The sequence below is a fragment of the Protobothrops mucrosquamatus genome, unplaced genomic scaffold (assembly GCF_001527695.2).
Source record: "Protobothrops mucrosquamatus isolate PMUCROS unplaced genomic scaffold, P.Mucros_1.0 scaffold4121, whole genome shotgun sequence".
Lineage (NCBI taxonomy): Eukaryota > Metazoa > Chordata > Lepidosauria > Squamata > Viperidae > Protobothrops > Protobothrops mucrosquamatus.
In genome coordinates this window covers 39,652-63,118 of record NW_015390049.1, presented here as the reverse complement: position 1 = coordinate 63,118, position 23,467 = coordinate 39,652, and the positions used below count along the sequence as shown (strand labels likewise).

Sequence of the window (23,467 nt, the reverse complement as noted above, 5' to 3'; positions counted from 1 at the left end):
CTGCTCAGGCAGGAAACCCTATACCATTTCGGACAAATGGCTGTCCAGTCTCTTCTTAAAAACTTCCAGTGTTGGAGCATTCACCGCTTCTGGAGGCAGGTTGTTCCACTGGTTAATTGTTCTAACTGTCAGGAAGTTTCTCCTTAGTTCCAGGTTGCTTCTCTCCTTGATGAGTTTCCACCCGTTGCTTCTTGTCCTGCCTTCAGGCGCCTTGGAGAATAGCTTGACTCCTTCTTTGTGGCAGCCCCTGAGATTCATAGGACTGCCCAGATAAACCCCCCCTCGCACTTGCTATGATATTCCCTTCCATTTTTTCATATCCACCCGTGTTGTCATACAGATGGATGCTTCGCTAACAATAAATGAGAAACCTCCTGGTGTGATCAGGAACTGCCTGTGGCAGCTTTTTCCTCTACTACCCCATAACAGATGGCAGCCGAGGAAAAAAAATATCCCGTACGGGTAATTTGTATAGTTTGGTCTGCCTGTCTGATGGAACATAATACGGAATGGTCCCTCAAGCGGTGTCTTCATGACACGGGAAGCTATAGATTTCCTTTAGTGTCAGCAGCTTCTTACGATGAAGGATAAACTAGCCCTTGGAGGATCGCCCTTAACGTGAAGTCCACAAATGTTCAAGGAGATTCATGCACATGTGGTGTTTCTGGATACAAGAGGGAAGACAAATAAGATTTGGACAAAGGCCAGAGGAAGGTTGCAAAAACTGCGTTACAACCTTGGGAAAACTGCTTCCAAGTTTTCGGTCCATCAAAAGTGCATCTCGCCAGATGTTATGAGTTGAAATGTGCCCTCCACGCTCTGTGCAAGGGAGCCAACAGATCATTTATGTGTCGCCTTCTGTCCCATCTCCTCCTTCCAAAGGGCTGGGACTAGTCAGTTCTCCACCAAATCTAATACTGCATGCATAAAGTTTTTTCTCCAACCTCCACAATTTTTACAAATCTGTAACAAGACAGCTTTCATTTGAAGTATAACTTCCATAAATCGATGGTTGAAGCTCACATCTGCGATATGCCAAAATCCCACCACATTGGACTGGGCTTGGTACCAAAGGTCTCAAATTACTACTCCAGCCAGCTGGCCCATATCCCTTTGCTCAGGATGCAGGACAACCTGGGGCCAACCATGCGCAGATAGATATTCTGCACATAGAATAGAACGGAACGGAACAGAATTCTCCAAACTTGACAACTTTAAGACTCCCAAAATTCCACAGCCAGCAGGAATTTGGGGAGTTGAAGTCCACAAGTCTTCAACTTGCCAAGTTTGGAGACCCCTTGGAATAGAATAAGAGAGTTGGGAGGAACATTGGAGGTCTTCTAGTTCAACCCCCTGCTCAAGCAGGAGACCCTACACCATTTCAGACAAGTGGCTGTCTTAACACTTTCTTGATGGTGTGGTTGATCCCTTGGGTCAAGCATGCCTCCAAAACATTTGGTTTAGAACCATCAATCCTGCAAATTCATAGCCTACAGTGTTCATCCTTGTTTCTTTTCCACCTCTGGGGTTGGAAGATCTAAAGAAGCTAGAAAAAAGAAAGGCAGGTTCTCTCTTGTTGTCGCTAGCAAACTTCTTGGGACTTGATGATTCTAAACCTGGATGAAGCACACCAATATCATGCTTAAGAGCCACTCATCATAGTCATTCAGCAGCTCCTGAACAGTCTTTTATACCCCTACCTGTTGTTCTCCTTGTAAAGAGAAGCTTCAAAGGGCTGTGTTTTTCATAGAAAAAGAACGGAGCTGAAAAGTTCCTTGTTTTCAACGCAGAGAAGTGCACCCAAGCACATATTCAAGGATGCTGAATAAAAATAGCATCTAAATCTTCAACGGGTCTCTCTCTCTCTCTCTCTCTCTTTTTTTAATGAGTTAGTGCTCTATATGGGGTGCAAAGATGACAGAAATAGGTTCTGGTGATAAAAAGTATTGTTTGTTGTTTAATCTTCAGAGTTTGAAGTTCTTCTTTCTCCCTCTCTGCCCAAATGCTTTGCGTTTCACACTCAATTCTGTGGTCAACATTAATCCCTAAGTTTTCTGTTTGAAGATCAAGAAGGGGGAATAAAGGCAGAACTTCATCCAGCTCTCTGGTGGAGTCCAGGCTGACTCTGATTCGCCTTCTCTGTCGGAGATCTACCTGTCTCAGTATTAACCATTCCTATTTCGATACAATAGCTTGCAGGTAATCATGTTTGGTCTCCATTGTACTGCAGAAAATATTGTTAGGTTGGGAAAACTCATATCTGACTTGTTTCTAAACCTTACAGGGTTTACCTGACTTAGTAAAAATGCTTGATGGCCACAGAATGCTAAAGGGAAATTTGGAAATGGTGGGGGAAATTGGCAAGACAGTATAAAATAAGGTGTTCGGAGAACAATGGATTTTTTTTCTCACTGTTAGGAGAAATTTCCTAATGGTGAGGATATTTAACCAGTCGAATGGCTTGCCTTCAGAAGCTGTGGGTGCCCCATCTCTGGAGGCTTTCAAGAAGAGACTGGAGAGCAATTTATCTGAAATAGTATAGACTCTCCTGCTCAAGCAGAGGGTTGGAGTAGATGACCTCCAAGGACCCTTCCAACTCTGTTATTCCATGTTCTATGTTCATATTTTAGAAAAGGGTTTGGCTAGTTGGCTGGCTAGGATCCTTAACAGGAGCACTCCACATGCCAGTCTTTGTTGCAGGAACCACTAACTCATGTGTTATGTTTGTATTAATGGTTTCTCATCTCATTCTTTTTTAGGGAATGTACATTAAATCAACCTATGATGGACTACATGTGATCACTGGGACAACAGAAAATGTATGTTTCTTTATTTTTGTCAGGCTTGTTGTCCTTATTTCCATGCATGTTTACATCCGTATATATGTGCACATACGTACATGGATACATGCACATATATACAGGCAGTCCTTGACTTATAACAGTTTCCTTAGTGATCATTCAAAGTTACAGCACTGCTGAAAATAGCGACTTATGTCCATTTTTCACACTGACGACCATTGCAGCCTCCCTGTGGTCACGTGATCCAAATTCAGACGCTTGGCAACTGACACGTATTTATGACGGTTGCCGTGTCCCGGGGTCATGTGATCGCCTTTTGCAACCTTCTGACAAGCAAAGTCAATGGGGGAGCCAGATTCACTTAACAACCATGTTACTAACTTAACAACTAAGTAAATCATTACTTAACAACTGTGGCAAGGAAGGCTGTAAAAACAGGGCAAAATTCACTTAACATCTGTCTTGCTTAGCAAAAGAAATTTTGGGGTCAATTGTGGTCATAAGTCAAGGATTGCCTGCATTCTAGTTGTTTTAAGAAAAGATAAGGTAAGACGAGAAGGAAATTGTGGGGTTTATAATTGACCTAGGCTCCGAACTTTCTTAAGATTTATTATGGATGGGTTTTTGTATATTCCACTGATAGCTTTTCACCTTCAGCTATCTGGCAAATGGCTTTTATCCTCTGATCTTTTCTTTTCTCCCTACCGAGTTGAAGTTACTCTGACAGTGCACTGAATTTTATGTCTCTAGATGCCTGTCATGTTGGATATGGTTAAGTGTTTCAGTTCAGAGTGTTTTATTTTAAAACACATTATAAGAAAGCATGAGAGTTTACCGGGGGAGGAAAAACACAGCAGATGCATTTTTAGTAACTGGGTGAAACGTATAGCCCCCAATCTTGTCCTTTAAATAGAATAGAGATTGTTCGTTCTTGCATAGACTTCACCATCGTGATACATAATTCATTCTGTTTCTTGAAGTCTCCAGCTGTTTGGAGATCTGAACACCTGGCGTTTGGTCTCTAAAGTCCTGTTTCAGCACATGACTTCTATGATTTAACTTGGCATATAATCTACAGATTTAACTGAGTTAGGGTTGGAGAGTTGTAGAGAGAGAGAAAAAAATTAAGCAGAGAGGCCTTGAAAAGACAGACATCCTTCCAAGGCTTGGCCCTCCCCCTAGGTGGCATCTATAAATCTTTTGCTTCCTCTTCATCACTGCCATCATAATCTAGGTCAGTGATGGCGAACCTTTTAGAGACTGAGTGCCCAAACTGTAACCCAAAACCCACGTATGCATCGTCGAGTGCCGGGTGGGTGTGGCCCATTGGCTGGGTGTGGCCCATTGGGTGGGTGTGGCCAATTGGGTGGGTATGGCCCATTGGGTGGGTGTGGCTGCGGTGGTAACGGCAGACTGGGTGGGACTAAAAAGTTCAATCAATCAATTCCAACTTTGCAAGATCTTTTTTTTTCCCGCAAGAAGTTGAAATTGACTGATTGAATCTTTTTTTTTTTTTTGCACATGGCGGCAGAGGCCTAAAGCGAAAAGGTTTTATAAAACCCAGCTGAAGGCCTAGGACTGGGGCGACGGCGCGCGTGCCCACACAGAGGGCTCTGAGTGCCGCCTCTGGCACCCGTGCCATAGGTTCGCCACCACTGGGCTAGGTGCTTATTTCCTTCTTCTGGACCAAAACAGAGGAAGCACATCCCAAGGACAGGGGCAGACAAGAGGCAGCCCAGCCGAGAGCTGGATTGGAGACAGAGGAAGAGAGTTAGGATAGCTGCTCCCTAGAATCTTCCAGGCTACATCTATTAGGATAAAAGTAATAAAAGTTTAGTCTGGCAAGATACAAGAAGTCCTCAACTTACAACAGTTCATTTAGTGACTGTTTGAACTTACAGCGGCACTGGAAAAGTGACTTATGACCATTTTTCACACCTATGACTGTTGCCGCATCCCCTTGGTCACGTGATCAAAATTCGGCCACTTGGCAACTGACTCCTATTTATGATGGTGGCAATGTCCCGGGGGTCACGCAATCCCCTTTTGCGACCTTCAACGGGGACGCCAGATTCACTTAACAACCGTGTTCGTAACTTAACAGCTGCAGTGACTCACTTAACAACTGCGTCAAGAGAGGTTGTAAAATGGGGCAAAACTCACTTTAACGCCTGCCTCACTTAGCAACAGAAATTTTGGGCTCTGTTGTGGTCGTAAGTCGAGGAGTACCTGTACCGTCTATTGTGTGTAAGAGAACTGAACTCTGGCTGGATTGTTATGTGTTGTTCCTGGGCTGGGCCCGACAGCTATGGGCAAAGGGACACTCGCCACGGGACAACTGAGTCACACCAGTATTGAAGAAATGGTGGAATAGAATCGTTGCCAAAATGAAATGTGCAGTACCAAAATTAAAATATTTGTAAAAATTATTTTAAAGAATTAAATCCAATTGTTGAATGGTCCTGCGATGAGTTGTTCCACAGCAAGCTGGCCGTGGCGGGTTGCCCACGGTGAGTTGTCCCATTCTGTTCTTGGGGAAAGATGTGGCAGCTGGCAAAATTTCTTTTTTGCAAAAAATACATCAGAGCAGGCAAGCATTTTTGCAGCTAAGGGGAGGTGCATGCCTTTATATTACGTTTATATTTAAATTATTTTTAACAGACACATTGATCAGCTCCCATTAGACATCTTCCTCCTTTTCTCCTTCAAGGGAGGGTTTAAAATAATTGTGTAAAGTCTCTGGTGGAGGCTTCCCACCCCGACTTTCTTTGGGGCTGGCAGAATCAGAAGGAAAGCGTGTGCGACCTGCCACTGGATTTCAAATTGCCTGGCTCAAATTGCATCAAGGGCTACTACACCAACGAATGCTCAGATGATGCTTATATTTTATATCCAGAAAGGATGGAGGGAGAGTAAATAAAATCTTCTTTACCTGACTTTTATTAAAGTGAAATGCTTTCAAGGGTTCTTTCGTGCTCTCTTTCCCCGAGGCTCATTTTCCGTGTGAGAGATGGTCTAGGGAAGACTGGAATAAAATTATCCCAGTTTAACCAGGCAGAATGGAAAAGGGAGGTAGCCTTTATTATTATTATTGATATAACCGCCCCTTTCCCTTTGGGGATAGGAGCCTGATCTGCTCCTTAGGAAACATACTGCAAACTCTTTGAGTGAAACAGAATAAAATGAAGATGCGGGGGGGGGGGAATGGCTGAAACTAACATGATGATGATAATTGTGTTGATGATTCTCAGAGAACTGGAAGGCAGATGATCGTGTGCTGATTGTATCTCTGCAGAGGTCTCCTAAATCCGCCTAGGATGTGTGGTAACAGTTATTCCAGTAGAGTAATAAAGCACACTTGCTAATTTTATTGTGATATTTATATCACTTTATGTTCAGCACAAATGGGCATCCTCTCCCTCCCTTTCTCTTCCCCTTTATAATTGTGGAATCTGTTTAAAAGGAAAGATCTATTTTAAACTTTAAGGGAGAAAGGAACGGAAGATGAGTGGGTGGGTGGATGGGTTTCTCCAGTTCTACAAGGATAGGAAGGAGGGCAGGGTTGCGAGAAGGTGGAGGGTAAACAAAGACAAAATCGAGTGTTTACATTATTCAGAAGAGCAAGAGAGAAGATGCCTTTGGCAGCCTTCCTGATGGAAAGCAGACTTTGTGGATTGGCAGCCAGGGCTGGAGGAAGGTAGAGCTTTAAGGCTGGTTTCATTGAGGTTCTCCATGCCTCCATGACTGCATTCACAAATGCTCCAAGTCTGAAAGTGCTTGGATGATATGGACGATATGGATAGATAGATAGATAGATAGATAGATAGATAGATAGATAGATAGATAGATAGATAGATAGATAGATAGATAGATAGATAGATAGATAGATAGATAGATATGGAGAGATGGATGGATGGATGGATGGATGGATGGAGACAGAGAGAGATGAGAGATGAGAGAGAGAAGGAGGGAGGGAGGGATATAGAGAGATGATAGATGATGATAATAATGATGATGATAGATGATAAATAGATGATAGATGGATGGATGGATGGATGGATGGATAGAGACAGAATGAGAGATGAGAGAGAGAAGGAGGGAGGGAGGGATATAGAGAGATGATAGATGATGATAATAATGATGATGATAGATGATAAATAGATGATTGATAGATAGATAGATAGATAGATAGATAGATAGATAGATAGATAGATAGATAGATAGATAGATATACACAGACGGATGGATGAATGGATGGACAGATGGATAGAGACAAGAGTGAGAGATGAGAGAGAGAAGGAGGGAGGGATATAGAGAGATGATAGATGATGATAATAATGATGATGATAAATAGATGATAGATAGATGATAGATAGATAGATAGATAGATAGATAGATAGATAGATAGATAGATAGATAGATAGATAGATGGATGGATGGATGGATGGATGGATGGATGGATGGATGGATGGATGGACGGACAGATGGACGGATGGATAGAGACAGTGAGAGATATGAGGAAGATAGAGAGATGATAGATGAGGATGCTAGCCAAATCCTAGCTGGGGTCTATTCAGTAGGATCCCAAGACATCCAAAGGGCAGCTGGCTGGAGGAGGCAGAGTCGAGCTCAGCTGAAAGTTACACCATAAGAAAGACACATGGGTCTAACTAAAATGCATAAAAGAACCCTAAAAGCTATTTCCTTGAGAAGCACACCAATATCTCAGAAACTACGCCTGCTGGACTTCAGATAAATTTATATATTTTCTGCAGTCTCTATAATTGCCCAGTTTTGAACAATGTTGTCGAGCATTGTGCCTCTCTTCTCAGCAGTTGAGAAAACTGGAAAGAAATCAACTTTCCTTTGCAGCTGATCCATTGTGCGCCTCGGCGGTTAGTTCTTGTGTATGCTTTAGGGGATGCATTTAATTGAAATGTGAACATACAAAAACTCTTCCCCAAGTTGGGATTCTTTTGTTAGTTTGGACTATATGATATTTCCCTTCCAAAGAATTCTTTTCTTTTCTTTCTTCTTTTTTTAAAGTTGGTGGCTTTTGAAGTGCTTCTGCATTGGGTTCCTAAGATGTTGCTTTTTGTTCAGAGTCAGTTTGTGTTCATCTTTACTGCCGACGGTTTCCTGACAGCCTAATAACATTTGGTAGATTTCTCCAAATGTCCTCTTTGGTTACACCCTTCTCAAGTTGCAATGTATTATGTCGTTGTCCCCAGATCAAATAATATACAGAGGGCTGTAGCCAAAATTAATTGTGGTGTATTGTATTACAAGTACTTTTTACCTAGATGGATGGATAGATAGATAGATAGATAGATAGATAGATAGATAGATAGATAGATAGATAGATAGATAGATAGATAGATAGATAGATAGATAGATAGATGATAGATAGATAGATAGATAGATAGATAGATAGATAGATAGATAGATAGATAGATAGATAGACAGATAGATGATAGATAGATAGATAGATAGATGGGTAGGTAGATGGGTAGGTAGGTAGGTAGGTAGGTAGGTAGGTAGGTAGATAGATAGATAGATAGATAGATAGATAGATAGATAGATAGATAGATAGATAGATAGATAGATGAGTAGGTAGGTAGTAGGTAGGTAGGTAGGTAGGTAGATAGATAGATGATAGATAGATAGATAGATGATAGATAGATAGATAGATAGATAGATAGATAGATAGATAGATAGATAGATAGATAGATAGATAGATAGATAGATAGAAGGGTAAATAGATGGGTAGATGGGTAGGTAGATGAGTAGGTAGATGGGTAGGTAGGTAGGTAGGTATGTAGGTAGACAGACAGGCAGGCAGGCAGGCAGATAGATAGATAGAGAGATAGAGAGATAGACAGAGAGACAGAGAGACAGAGATGATAGATGATAATGGTGATGATGATAGATGATAAATAGATGAGAGAGAGAGATGATGATGATGAAGACAGATAGACAGACAGACAGACAGATAGATAGAGACAGAGAGAGAGAGATGAGAGAGGACAGAGGGAGATAGAGAGATAATAGATGATGATAATGGTGATGATGATAGATAGATGATAAATAGATGAGAGAGAGAGAGATAGGGAGGGAGGGAGGGAGGGAGAGAGAAGGTTTTTGCTATAGAAAACAAAATACTTTGTGGATATGGGTAGTCCTCAACTTTCAACAGTTCATTTAGTGACCATTCAAAGTTACAATGGCACTGAAAAAAAATCTGACCTGTGACCATTTTTCACACTTATGACCGTTGCAGTATCCCGGTGGTCACCTGATCAAAATTGACTCATATTTATGACGGTTGTAGCGTCCCGGGATTTTGCCACCTTCTGCCAGGCAAAGTCCACGGGGAAGCCGGATTCACTTAACAACCGAGTTACTCAACCACCGCAGCGATTCCCTTCACAACTGTGGCAGGAAAGGTGGCAAAATGGGGGCAACACTCACTTAACCAATGTCTCGCTTAACAACAGGAATGTGGGGCTCAGTCGAGGGCATAAGGCGAGGAATACCTGTATTACAAATGCTGTTCTCTTTTGAAGGTTTTTGTTACAGAAGACAAAATGCTGCATTAAGGGGAGGGGGGAAGAGGGGAAGGTGGATACAGAGACCACACATATCTCGTAAAATACATACTTTTTTTCCCATAAGAGAAATTTGATAAAGGAGGTGGCGGCTGTGTTCAAGAGAATGAACACAGGTAATCCTCGACTTACAGCCGTTTGTTTAGTGACTGTCTGACGTTACCACAGGGCTGGAAAAAAGGGACTTATGGCTGGTTTTCCCCTTTCTCTTGCCTTTAGTCTCCAGCAGACCAATGTAAGAAAATCCATGCGGGAGATGAGGTGATCCAGGTCAACCATCAAACGGTGGTGAGTACACTTCTCAGGAAATACTAAGCGGTCATTTGTTTTAATCGTCTCCTTTTATTGAAAAGGATTAGCTTAGCACCAATGGCCATTTAACATCTTTATGTATCCTTTTCATTGGGAATTGGTTTGAACCTCTGTAAGAGAAGCGGAAATGTATAGTTTCGTCTCTTATGCTTATATTAGTTCCCCTGTGTTGGACACTGCTCGCTTATTCCACTGCTATCAGAAAATCAGCGCTGACCTTTAACTACCTCTATATTGTCCATAGGGGTGTGATGGGCTCAGCAGTTAAAAGATGTTGAGCTTGTCAGCTGGAAAGTTAACAGCCCAGGTTGGAGACCCGAGCGCTGCACAATGGGGCGAGCTCCCGTTCCTTGCTCCAGCTCCTGCTCACCTGGCAGTTCAAAAGCATGCAAATGCGAGTAGATCAATAGGTACCACCTTGGTGGGAAGCTAACAACGTTCTGTGCACCTTTGGCATATAGTCACGCTGGCCGCATGGCCAGAATATTAACTATTACATTTATCGCTTTATCGTCTAGTGGTTTTATTATGGGTTTGAAATCGGACAGTTTCTTATTGTTTTATGCCGGTGTGTTTTGCAAGCCACTTTGTTAACCTTTTCATGAGGTTGAAAGGCAGGATTGAAGCAATACATATGCATGGAATCTCAGTTTAGCTTTGTCGTAATACAAGCCGATAACGTAAGAATACAAAGAAGGTTATGTATTCATTCATTCCTTCCATTTTGGAACCACCCACCTCCCTCAAAGTGTATGCTGGTCTTCCATTTGGTCCCATGTAAAAATATAGATAAGGTTATTTATTTGTTTGTTTGTTTATTACATTTGGAACTGCCCACCTCCCTCAAAGAGTATGCTGGTCTTCCATTTGGCCCCCTATTCTCTTTTCAGCAATGACTATTATTGATCATCGTACTGGAGTGAATTTCAGAAACTATTTTTTCTTTTTAGTAGAAAAAGATCAGCAAATACACTTCTGCCTGTGTTGATTTTGGATACGCATTCATAAACCGGTTCCATCACACGCCTACTTCCCCTTTGTAACTTATCAAAATTAGGAACAAAAAAATGCGCCCTCTTTGGAAACAGCTTTGCAAAGCATATATTTTCGTAAGCCTTTTTGCTCTGAAACGTGTGGGTTTTTTTCCCCCTTCTAATTGCCCTTTCAACCCAACCGAGTGACAATCAAAGAACAGCTTATAGAGAAACATGTGCGGTTTTACAATGAGCAAAGAACCAACTAATGAACTCCATCAGTGTCATTCTAATTATGAAAGAAACCGAGATTCGGAAGCAGATCTCAATTCATTTCCTTTGTGTTCTTCATTCAGCTGAGAATATTTTTTTTTACCAAGATGGAGTGATGAGACTTCCTGCATTTGTGTGTGCATTGACACAGTATCCTTGATGTTGGTCAAGGGCATCTTCGCTCCAGATAAAATGAACAAGTGTCCTACAATCACTCAACATTTCAGTAGCTTTCATACTGAGTAAGACAAATCACCATCAGGAAAGTGGTTGCTATGCAACTCTTTGTGACGGTGTACGACAGACATCTATCCAAGTTGGTGAAACATTTCTCCAAACTGACATTTCAAGAAGAGAAGTTTAATCTTCTTTATATAGGTGCAATATACTAAATCTTTAGATAATACAGAAGGATCTGGACAGACTTGAACACTGGGCACTATCTAACAAAATGAAATTCAATGGTGAAAAAAGCAAGGTTCTACATTTAGACAAGAAAAACCAAATGCACAAGTACAGCATAGGTGGCACCTTGCTCAATAGTAGTAACTGTGAGAGGGACCTCGGAGTCCTAGTGGACAATCACCTAAATATGAGCCAGCAGTGTGCTGCAGCTGCCAAAAAGGCCAACACAGTGCTAGGCTAGAGGGATAGAATCAAGATCACGTGAAGTATTAATACCACTTTACAATGCCTTGGTAAGGCCACACTTGGAATACTGCATCCAGTTTTGGTCACCGCGATGTAAAAAAAGATGCTGAGACTCTAGAAAGAGTACAGAGAAGAGCAACAAAGATGATTAGGGGACTGGAGGCTAAAGCATATAAGGAAAGGCTGCTGGAATTGGGCATGTCTAGTTTAATGAAGCGAAGGACGAGGGGGGACATGATAGCAGTGTCCCAATATCTCAGGGGCTGCCACAAAGAAGAGGGAGTCAAGCTATTTTCCAAAGCGCCTGAAGGCAGGACGAGAAGCAACAGATGGAAACTGATCAAGGAGAGAAGCAACCTAGAACTAAGGAGAAACTTCCTGACAGTGAGAACAATTAACCAGTGGAACAACCTGCCTCCAGAAGCGGTGAATGCTCCAACACTGGAAGTTTTTAAGAAGAGACTGGACAGCCATTTGTCTGAAATGTTATAGGGTTTCCTGCCTGAGCAGGGGGTTGAACTAGATGACCTTCAAGGTCCCTTCCAACTTTACTATTATTATTATAACCTATTGCCTGATCCCTACTTAAAATCTTCATCTGTCTTGCATCTGTGTATGCAACAGGGATGTGAATAAATTCTATTTAATTAAAGCTTGAATCCAGTAACAGTTAGAAAATAGAGCTTTGGTTGAAATGGATTTTTGAACAAGGCTTGATTCATATCTGAGCAATGCATTTAAGGGGATAAAGGCCACGCCACAACAAAATCTATTACCTGATTTACTTTTAACCAAACAACTTTAACATTGCCTCCAGTTTAATCACGAAAACCTCAGATTGATTACATAAATGCTTGTTTCTGTAGGTTAAAAACAGCTGATGGGGAAAAAAAATCGAAGCTTTTCTATTCAGTCTTTGCTTCAAACATCAAATATCAAGTTTGCCCTGGTAATCCATTTGAGTACTTGACTTGTTTCTCAGACTGACTGAATACTTGGACATTAAGAGAGAGTTTTCACTGCACTTGGTGGTAACCAGATGCTCCCTCTTGTTTCCTGGATAAATCAAATTATTTTTTACCCTTTTATTTTTCAAATGAGAAATCCTTGAACGCCATCCAGATTTCAACCAGAACAGATTTTATCTTAAACACTGGCCTATTAGATGAATCAAGTCCTGTAGTCTTACATATACCAGCGTGCACATTACCATATCTGAATTCAACTCGAAGAGTTCATTCTAACGATTCTGTCGTCCTCTTACCAATAGTTATCAGTTCTAGACATTCAGACACACCCTGTTAGTTGTACATTGATGAGTCAAACCACACGTTTTCTCCTTCTTCTGATAACCCAACATGACTGTTGTCAGACACAGCAATATGTTTTTGTACTATATTAGCTACTGTAGTGGAACCGATGGGAGTGCATAGGAGTAGAGATAAGAAGCACTTGCTTTATATACATTTGTGGTATATAACACCAAACATCTTGCCATTGTTCACACAGTACATTTGACAAGGTAAAGATCTAGCAGATGCATCCATACAGCATTGACATTGCTTAGTGTTAACTTTAGTTAGGCCAGGGTAGGCAACCTTGTTGTTGTTGTTGTTAGTTGCGAAGTCGTGTCCAATCCATCGCGACCCAATGGACAATGTTCCTCCAAGCCTTCCTGTCCTCTACCATCTTCTGGAGTCCATTTAAGCTCACGCCTACTGCTTCAGTGACTCCATCCAGCCACCTCGTTCTCTGTCGTCCCCTTCTTCTATTGACCTCAATCTTTCCCAACATTAGGCCCTTCTCCAGTGAGTCCTTCCTTCTCATGAGATGGCCAAAGTACTTGAGTTTCAGCTTCAGGATCTGGCCTTCTCAAGAGCAGTCAGGGTTGATCTCCTCTAGGACTGACCGGTTTGATCGCCTTGCAGTCCAGGGGACTCGCAGAAGTCTTCTCCAGCACCAGAGTTCAAAGGCCTCAATTCTTTGGTGCTCAGCCTTTCTTATGGTCCAACTTTCACAGCCATACATTGCAACTGGGAAAACCATGGCCTTGACTATATGTACTTTTGTTGGCAGGGTAATGTCTTCAACTCCCAGAATTCCTGAGCCAGCCATGCTGAGGGGAAAGGGAGAGGTTTCCAAGCTGGGCCATGCTGGCTCAGGAATTCTGGGAGTTGAAGTCCACGAGTCATAAAAGAGCCATGGTTGCCTACCCCTGAGTTAAGCTATAAACCCAGCCTGTTTAGTTTCCTTATGGTTCAGTGTCTAAAAATTCGGGCTAATGACCGTTGTTTTTTTGTGTGTGTGGTTAGTAACACAATTGTCAGGCTCATAAACGGACAAGTGAGCTTTTAGCTTCATGATTCATATTCATGACGGTTGCAGCATCCCGGGGTCACGTGATCGCCTTTTGCGACCTTTTGACAAGTAAGATCAATGGGGAAACCAGATTCAACTTAACAACTGTGTGACTAACTTAGCAACTGTGATGATTCACTTAACAACTGTGGCAGGAAAGGTCGGAAAAGGGGGCAAAACTCAATTAACCAATGTCTCGCTTAACAACAGAAATGTTGGCTCAATTGTGACCGAAGTTGAGGACTATCTATAGAAAAGAAGCCACAGTAAAACTCCCTTTTTACAACCCTGTAATCCCCTCATTTGGGGTAGAGACAGGGCAACTGGAGGGAGCTGAGCATTTATTGGCTGGATGCCCTTCCTGACGCCTATGTGGAGTTCGCAGCAGACATTTGTTTTCTTTGCGCCCTAGGAGAGAAAAATCTGCCACTACCAAGGATTGAACTCTCAACTTCTCAAGTGGTCTTCACCAGTAGGCCGCCACACTGCTCTAGGACTCTCAGATGAAAAAATAAAATTCATTGAATGCTTTCTGAATAACAGAGCGCACTGTCGTATTCCAGGTGAACAAAAGGCCGTTATCAGCAGCAAATGTTCCGTTATGGAAATTGGCTTCTTTAAATAGTTACCAACTATTTAGCTTAATAATGATTGCGTTGTCAAAGTGATGCAAAGTAGTAAGTGAGGAAAAGAGGAAAAAGAGAAAAGAGGGGAGGAGAGGGGAGGAGACTGTGACATTTTTTTTCCTTTCCTCAATCTACCCTTTCTAATTATCAATCCCATAAATCACAAGTTGATTTTTTTTTCCAGCAATAAATGCACAGGAAATTTTCAATCGCTTATCAATGTACTTGCAAATTTGGACTTTGTGGACCTGAACATCCTAATTTTCTACACAGAAAACCCCACCACCACCCTACTAGGAACCATCTATATTCTCAGATGCTACCTTAATAATTCTTAGATCTTTGATTAGGACTTGAAATATTAGACTTCCAGATCTGAATTAAATCGTAGATTAATCATCATAATCATCTATATTGCAGAAGACTATGAATCTTTGGACTTGAATAACTGTCGAATTATTTATTTATTATTAATGGTCCTGCTCTATCTTAGCCAGCCTTGGTTTAGAAGACACTGGGGTTATATTGGTTGGTTGGGGAAAAAAAGAGATGGAGTTGATTTATTCTTTTACTTTGCTTGTTTCCAACAAAGCCCTTTCCTTCTGGTTTAGAACAATTTAAAAATATGTCACATACAGGGGGGAAAAAACATATAGGAAAGGAGGAAAATGAAACAGCAAGCAACAGCTCTTGATAGTTCCATTCTTGTCCCAACCAAGAGTTCAGAAACCACCTAATTTGACAGTCAAGAAAAGCCAAAGCAGAAGATGCAACGGATTTTTAATTTTAATGAAGTCGTAAAATGGGGCAAAAGTTATTTAACAACTGTCTCACTTAGCAACACAAATTTTATGCTCAATTGTGGTGTAAGTCGAGGCTACCTGTACTGAATTTGTTTTTTTACAGAAACGGTCATTTGATGCCCCAATGGAAGAATGACGGATGAAGTTGTGGAAGTAAAGTTCAATGTCTAGAATAGCTTTGTGTTTTAAAAGCAAAACCTGGCCTAGATTGCAACTGGAAAATATTCTTAGACTACAACTTAATCCATGGGTTGTTAGCCCATGCCAAATTTGGGGTCCTCTATGCATTAGAGCCTGTGTTTTAATTTTATGAGATATCAAAATCAGAAGAGGTTTCTACTAATATGGTTGAATTTATTATATCCAATAATTTCACAAGATACAAACGTATCTTGTTCTTTCGTTTTAATTTTACTTTCTGTTCCCTCTTGAGAACTTTTTAGACTTCTTGATATATCTTTTTAAAGGTCAATCAAAATACAAAAGAACCCACCATGTCTCTCACCCTATCAATCTAAACTTATTATTTGTTTGATTAATGCTATCCAAGTTGATTGGCAGCTGTCTTCATTTTCCCCTTTTGAAATTTATCTATAGATAGATGAGTGCGATAGGAGATGTTGTTGCTGTTAATTGTCAGTCAACTTAATCCTCGTCAACCCACTTGCCTTATTGCTAAAATTATACCTATTAATTCTTCATCGTAGCATACATTGTCCTAGAGATCTTCCCAGATGCTTTATTACAAAACTAGGTAATATTATCACTGCTAAACACCACTAGCCCTGATGATGTTACCTAGTTTGGTAATGAAATGTCTGCAAGAAAACCAAGTTCAGTTTGTGTTGAGGACCATCCAAGTCCTAGTCTCATAAAGAAGTTTTGCATGTTTGTAAAATCAAGGTGCTACCATGTCTTAGCTGGGAAGGTGGCTATTGAAATGACTCCTTTTTTAGAAGGCAACGCTGGTGTGCATGTGTCTCTAATTTTCCATTCTCAAGAATTCCAGTCCATCATGACGTCACCTTTCTATTTTTGCCCAAATTCAATACTCAGCAATATCATCAATCACATTTTAAGAGCTTTCCATTTCGGCCTACTGACACTTGGGGCCGGATGGCCTCAATTATATATATTTTTAGTTTTTAATGACTCCTTCATTAAGGTTTCCTCTTAGAGCAATTTATCTTTGGGGCATTAATTATTTCACATTCTCCGGCAAGAAGGAGCTAGTGAAATTCGCCAAGGCTCTCGGTTTTTAACATTGATATCCAGTTTTTCAAAAGTGCCGCTGGTTCTCCAGGTTGCGATTAAATGTCAGGAGGATGAGGGGTTTGTGTGTGTGTGTGTGTGTGTTTTTCAGCACCTAACTTAAAGGCAGAGAGATGAGAGGGAAATAATTTAGAAATAAAGCCCCAATTCGTTGATAGCCAAAACCATTTTCTAGGTTAAAAGAAACCAGCTCGAAAATGATTGGGTTTATGCCTGGAGGAAAAGAACAGAACTTATGTGAGCAAAGTCAGTATTGATAATTGTGTAGGCCTGTGTGCTCACTGAGTCGGAATCCTACTGCGTTCAGTGTGATTTTCTCCCTGGCAAAATATATTTAGTATTGCAATCCGATTCTAAATGAGGTTAAATCCATCACCAAAGGACTGGATGTGAACTGTGCACTTGCAGACCCCTTGCGTTTCTCGTCAATAACCATTTTGAAAGGGCAGCCTCTGGTAGAGGCTGTTTGCATCTGTGTGTGTGTGTGTTTTTCTTTTCTTTCTCCTGTTTTAGACTACATCTTTGCTTCTCTGGGAATGGACTTATGCATCTCGTCCTCCCTTGCATTGCTTTAACAGGGCTGGGGTTTTTTTTCCCATCTGTTCTTCTTTTCTAAGGATTTTTTTCCCCCCAAATAAAATCTGGCTGGCTGGAAGGAAGAATTATACTTGCCTTTTTTCTTTTTTTAAGATAAAGAAGACAAAGATTTCCTCCAGCTTTCTTTAACCTTTAAAAATCTCACTACACGTACAGCATGGCTGGGCTATGTTCAGTGTCTTCTTCTCTTCTTTGGCACTTCATAAAGTGACCATAGAACCAGTGGTGGGATTCAAATAGGCGAACAACCGGTTCTCTGTGTGGATGCCGCTTCCGGAAGTCCGTTCTGGGCCTGGGCAACACAAAAATTAGCTACCAGTTCTGCCGAAGTGGTGCGAACTTGGTGAATCCCACCACTGCATAGAACATAGAATAAGGGACCTTGGAGGTCTGCTAGTCCAATCCCCTGCTCAAGCAGGAGACCCTATACCAGGGGTCCCCAACCCTCCAGTTCTAGCCCACTACCGGGCTGTGGCCTGTTCAGAACCGGGCCGCACAAACGGCTGGCCAGCACATGTGCTCAACGTGCACAAGCAGCAGACTGGTGTGCACACCTGTATGTGCACACACCGGGCAACCACTTGAACAGACCAGTTCCCCTCTCCCCACCACTGGGTATATAGACCGCTGCCGTATACCACTCCAGACAAATGGCTGTCCAGTCTCTTATCCCAAAGATGATTTTTCATGAGGCAACTGGACTTTCTTGTTTTTCTTTGAAGACGTTTTGCTTCTCATCCAAGAAGCTTCTTCAGCTCTGACTGGGTGGTGGGGAATGGGAGGATTTATACTCCTTGCAGACAGCTGGTCATTTGCATCCTTTTAGAGAGTCATTGAGGCCACCTGGAGGTTTATCTGTGTCCTCGGGGTCACCTGAGTAGTGCAGTTGAGTGTGGAGCCTTCTTGGAACTGCTGAATGGACCGTGTTGTAGACTGGAGATAGATGAGGTCATATCCCTCCCCCTCTGTTGAGAGAGGGCTGTTCAGTTTTGACATAGATGGCCTCTTTGACCCCTCTTTCAAACCAGCGGTCCTCTCTATCCAAAATGTGGACTACCTGTACAATACTGACATGGGGAACAAGTATTAAACAATGTTGGGGTTGTAGATCATATATCATACTAAGCCAAGCTTTATTTTTTTTTAAAAAAAGTTAATTGTCAGAATGAATGACAATGGCCTTCTTTACCTCTAACGTTAAGGCATGGTTTTAGTTCATACGTTGGGCTAAATCAAAAGCCAGCAAGCCACCTTCTGATTTAACACAAGGTGTGAATCCACTAGTGTTGTTTAAAACTTCTGTAGCAGTTTTTGCTGCGCCACAAGAGAAAGCTTCGTCACTATGGATTTATTTAAAACTCACAAAAATTAAATAGGAAGCCAGAAATACAACTTTCCTTCCCTTAAGTTCTCAGGGGTGATTATTTTCTCAGTATTGGCAAGATTATTATGATCAAGCAACATAGCATTCACATACCAATAATGAGTTCATGATAGATGCTTGAATAATCTAAAATGATCCTAGTCCGGTGTAATTCTTCATGCACTGCAGAAGAATGGCTTCGGGAGAGCCTCAAAGTGTGAATGCAAATAGAGATGGAAAAATCAACGGAACCTAGCCTGGATTGTTGATGGTCTAAAAACAGATCTTCAGGATAGCAAATTGCAATTCCTGAAAAAGAAAAGTCCCAAGAAGTTCCATGAAAGACGAAAAATGCTTGGCTAACAGAAAAACGAGGAAGGAATATATAACGGCAGCCCGTCTAAATACTGATTAGGGCTGGCTCTGAGTGTTTCTTCTCCTGCTGAGCCTTTCAAGCAATTACAGATAGTCCTCAGTTTACAACAGTTCATTTTAATGACCTTTCAAAATTACAACGGCACGGATAAAAGAGACTTACGACCAATTCTCACACTTACAACCGTTGCAACATCCCACAGTCACGTGATCAAAATTCAGATGCTTGGCAACTGACTCATATTTATGACGGTTTCAGAGTGTCTGGGGTCACGGGATCCCCTTTTGTGAGCTTCTGACAAGCAAAATCAGTGGGGAACAACCGGGTTAGGAACTTAACAACTGCTTAACAATTGCAGTGATTCATTTAATAGCTATGGTAAAAAAAATCGTAAAATGGAGCCAAATTCACTTAACAAATGTCTTGCTTCCCAGCAGAAATATTGGGCTCCATTGTGGTCGTAAGTCGAGGACCACCTGTAAAGACAATGATCGTGGAAAGTCTGTCTTTGTCTGTCAAGGTTTCCAGAGTGAACTTTGAAGCCATACTAAGAAGCTGTTGCTTCCTTCCCCCCAAGTCTTTCCAAACTCAGCCCCTTGGACTCGTTAGTGCAGTGATGGCGAACCTTTTAGAGACCGAGTGCCCAAACTGCAACCCAAAACCCACTTATGCATCGTCGAGTGCCGGGTGGGTGTGGCCCATTGGGTGGGTGTGGCCCATTGGGTGGGTGTGGCCCATTGGATGGGCGTGGCTGCGGTGGTAACGGCAGACTGGGTGGGACTAAAAAGTTCAATCAATCAATTCCAACTTTGTGAGATCTTTTTTTCCCCCGCGAGAAGTTGAAATTGATTGATTGATTGAACCTTTTTTTTTTTTTGCACACGGTGGCGGAGGCCTAAAGTGAAAAGGTTTTATAAAACCCAGCTGAAGGCCTAGGACTGGGGCGATGGCACACGTGCCCACAGAGAGGGCTCTGCGTGCCATCCGTGGCATGCGTGCCATAGGTTCGCCACCACGGCGTTAGTGCTTCTTCTGGAAATGTTCCATGCATGCTAATAGAAAAAAATACTCTGTTTCATTTATATGTTCCAACTGTTTACTTAACGGCTCTTTCAAAATGTTGTTTAAACATTGCATTTCATAGGAAGGTGGAATGTTTATTTATGCAAACAAAAGAGCTTTTCCTGGGATTGTAAACTTAAAGGATCCTCCACATTGGAAAGTAAAGGGGTGAATTTCTTTTACTGTTCCCCCCTTTTTTTTAAGACCAAAAAAATGCTTATAATGCCTCTAAGTTTCAAGACAGAGAAATGTGGCCCTCTGTGTTACTGGAGCTTTATTTGCAAATAGTGTTATTACTTGCAATAACTTAATAAATTCCGTTCTCCCTCCGTGGACTTTTCCATAGCTCAAATAAATGATGTTTTATCTTTAATTAAACACCTTGAAGAAACCGCAGCAATATTATTCTCCAAGATGCATGCTCCCTCCGCCAAACTCCCCATTCCAATTTCTCCCCTACCCCCCAAATTAACAGATCCTATTACAACAGCAAGGATTCATTTTGTAATTATTCTGAAGCTGCTGCTAAAAATCCTCCAGTGAAACAAGAGAGATCCTTCAGAAGAGAAGATAATTAAAAGCAATAATTCAGTTTGTTAGAGGATATAAAAATTAGAACAGTACATCACTGTCTGTATTTTTAAAAAGTAACGCTAGAGCCAATGGATTGTTTATCACAATATTGCCCTATTTAAAAATTAAAATAAACAAATATTACCTTTTTTCTTAAAGAGAAAGGAACAAAATGCTTAACAGGCACTGCACAACTCTTGCCAAGAGTGATATATGAGATCTATATTACAGTTGGGTATATGGTGAAAAGTATTTAAAAGAAATCCAGGCTTCATATTTCATCTAAAATAAAGCTGTGGCTACTTTAAGGGCTCACTTAGCCAACATTAACGCAAGTGTTAAAACAGCCACAAGGCTGTTTTCTGGTTAAAAGAAGGAGCTGCTTTAATAAATAGAGCAGGGGTAGGCAACCTTGGTTCTTTTATGACTCCCAGGAATTCTGGGAGTTGAAGTCCACGAGTCATAAAAGAGCCAAGGTTGTCTACCCCTGAAATAGAGGGATTCCAATCATGTCTTTTTTGCATAACACAGATGCACACATCTGCACTCATACTAATGACCACCAGGTGAAAGCAAAGACATACAGAAATCTAATCCTGTATTTCTTCCCTGGTGGTCATCTGGATTTTTGCAATCCCATCTGTCAATTCTGCACACTCACTTTATAACGTAAAGTCAATCCTAGAGAATCCCTCATTCACGATATTAACATAAGGAAAGTATTTATCTCCAGTGGCTGCTTAAGGACGAGCAGGCAGTGATCATGGCGCAGGTGGCTAGATTCTGCACAGCAGCACTGGGGATTCGCCAGAAACATAAATAAACATTTTAGATCTTTTTCATAATCTTTTATAATTAATTTTATTACATGTTTTTAATCCAGCATTAGACTATAAATCTATTTTTATTGTCAGGTCAGTATGATTCGGTTTTTCTGAAGGTAGCTAGGTTTTGTTATACTGTCTATAAAACTAGGCAGACCTTGGTCTCCCATTGATGACATCATGAATTGTAATATATTGCTATGTCTGCTTGTGTTTGGTTCTGTTTAGTTTTGTTTCATTTGAATGTTTAATTTATGTGTTGGCCTTTGGCTGTAATGATAAATTGATTGATTGATTGATTGATTGATTGATTGATTGATTGATTGAGATATTAACATCAAAGCAGCCTTGGTTACAGAAAGCTAACCAAAGGCAGGAAAAAAATGACTTTTCAAAATTCCACAATAGGATTTTCTTTTCAGGTTGGCTGGCAATTAAAGAATCTGGTCAATGCGTTGCGTGAAGACCCAAATGGAGTGATCTTAACGTTGAAGAAGCGACCTCAGAATACTCTTGTTTCTGCTCCGGCACTTCTCAAGAACGTCAGGTGGAAACCCCTTGCTCTCCAGGTAAGATGACCTTGGACAGAGTCTTTGTTTAATGAACTCTGAAAAATGCATCACTGGCTCTTGTTTGTCTGGGGGGCGTGGTGTCGCTGTCAGCAATCCTCATTAACAATGGCGTGTAGAGAAGCAACAATGGGAGAATTAGGATGATTTAAATCAGACTGGGGTTAACGGTAGGGGGAAGGATTTGCTGTGAGCTTGTTCTATTATTTTCTTTGAACGTTTTGTGATTTGTATTAGTTTTATATTTTTGATATGGTCAAATGACTAAATCTATTGTCTACGGAAATTCTAAGTCATCCAGGTCATGGTTGTCCCAAAGGAGCTTTTTCAAAAGGCAACTGGAGTTTCTTGCTTTTGAAGATGTCTTACTTTTCATCCAAGAAGCTTCTTCAGCTAGAGCAGAGCAGAGCAGAGTGGAGTAGAGTAGAGTAGAGTACAATGCAATACAATACAATACAATACAATACAATACAATGCAGTGCAGTGCAATTAAGTTCAACGCAATGCAATGCAATGCAACGCAACACATTTAGTCAACTCAAAGGTGCTTTTTCAAAAGGCAACTGAACTTTCTTGCTTTTGAAGATGTTTTACTTCTCATCCAAGAAGCTTCTTCCATTCTGGGGGTCAGTGATGGGTCTATAGAACTGAAGAAGCAAAACGTCTTCAAGGAAACACAAAGAAAGTCCACTTGTCTTTTGGAAAAGCACCTTTGGGACAACCATGACCTGGATGATTGAGAATCTCCTTAGACAAAGATAGAGCGAGTACTTTGTGCTTCATGCCTGGACCACCTCACTGGGCTAACAGCCAGAGAGTTTCCCAGATATCCACGGAGACCCAGTAAATACGTTTGGCACATTTGTTCTTCAAAGTTTTGGGTGCGTCATAACGTATCTTCCACATTTCCACAACTTGCTGATCTGAGCACAACCTCTTCTCCTTTATGAACTCCTGTGTTGCGGATTGCAAGGGATTAGTAACACATTCCTACATTTTACTCAAAAGTTAAGTTCCCTTGGGTGCAGATGGGTATAGGTCTTGAGCCCCAAATGGCTACAATGTGATTTGAAGGTGGAAGACCCTTTCCCCCCCACCCTGAATGGCTGGTTCTATCAACAACAGCAATGACCTAGAAACTGAGTGCAATACGTTTTCTGTTAATCATCCCTCCGAGAGGAGAAGGCATAAATCTAATGACTTTCTTTTCATATCTTTTTTTTATTTTATTATTACTGGGATTCCAAGCGGAGGAAGAATACAATTACAAGCCCTGCATTGTCCACCAGCTGCCCTTAGCCAACTGCACCTCATTCAAGTCTATCTCTCTCTCTTTCTCACGAGCAAAATCAATACTATCAAATCATATTATTCTTCATTTCCATCATATCACAGCTGCTTCTCTCTCCCCTTTCCTTCTAGCTA

At 41.3% G+C, this 23,467-nt stretch overlaps 1 protein-coding gene across 1 annotated transcript in view; it reads left to right on the top strand.

The window, feature by feature from the left end:
- Positions 1-23,467, top strand: part of LOC107298602 (connector enhancer of kinase suppressor of ras 2-like) — a gene marked incomplete at its 5' end in the record, with an annotated part of 62,751 nt that overhangs the window by 21,183 nt on the left and 18,101 nt on the right. The window contains 3 exons of the mRNA XM_029286574.1: positions 2,760-2,819; positions 9,629-9,697; positions 21,896-22,042. Of these exons, the coding sequence (XP_029142407.1) occupies positions 2,760-2,819; positions 9,629-9,697; positions 21,896-22,042 (276 nt within the window). The remainder of the gene's footprint in view (positions 1-2,759; positions 2,820-9,628; positions 9,698-21,895; positions 22,043-23,467) is intronic.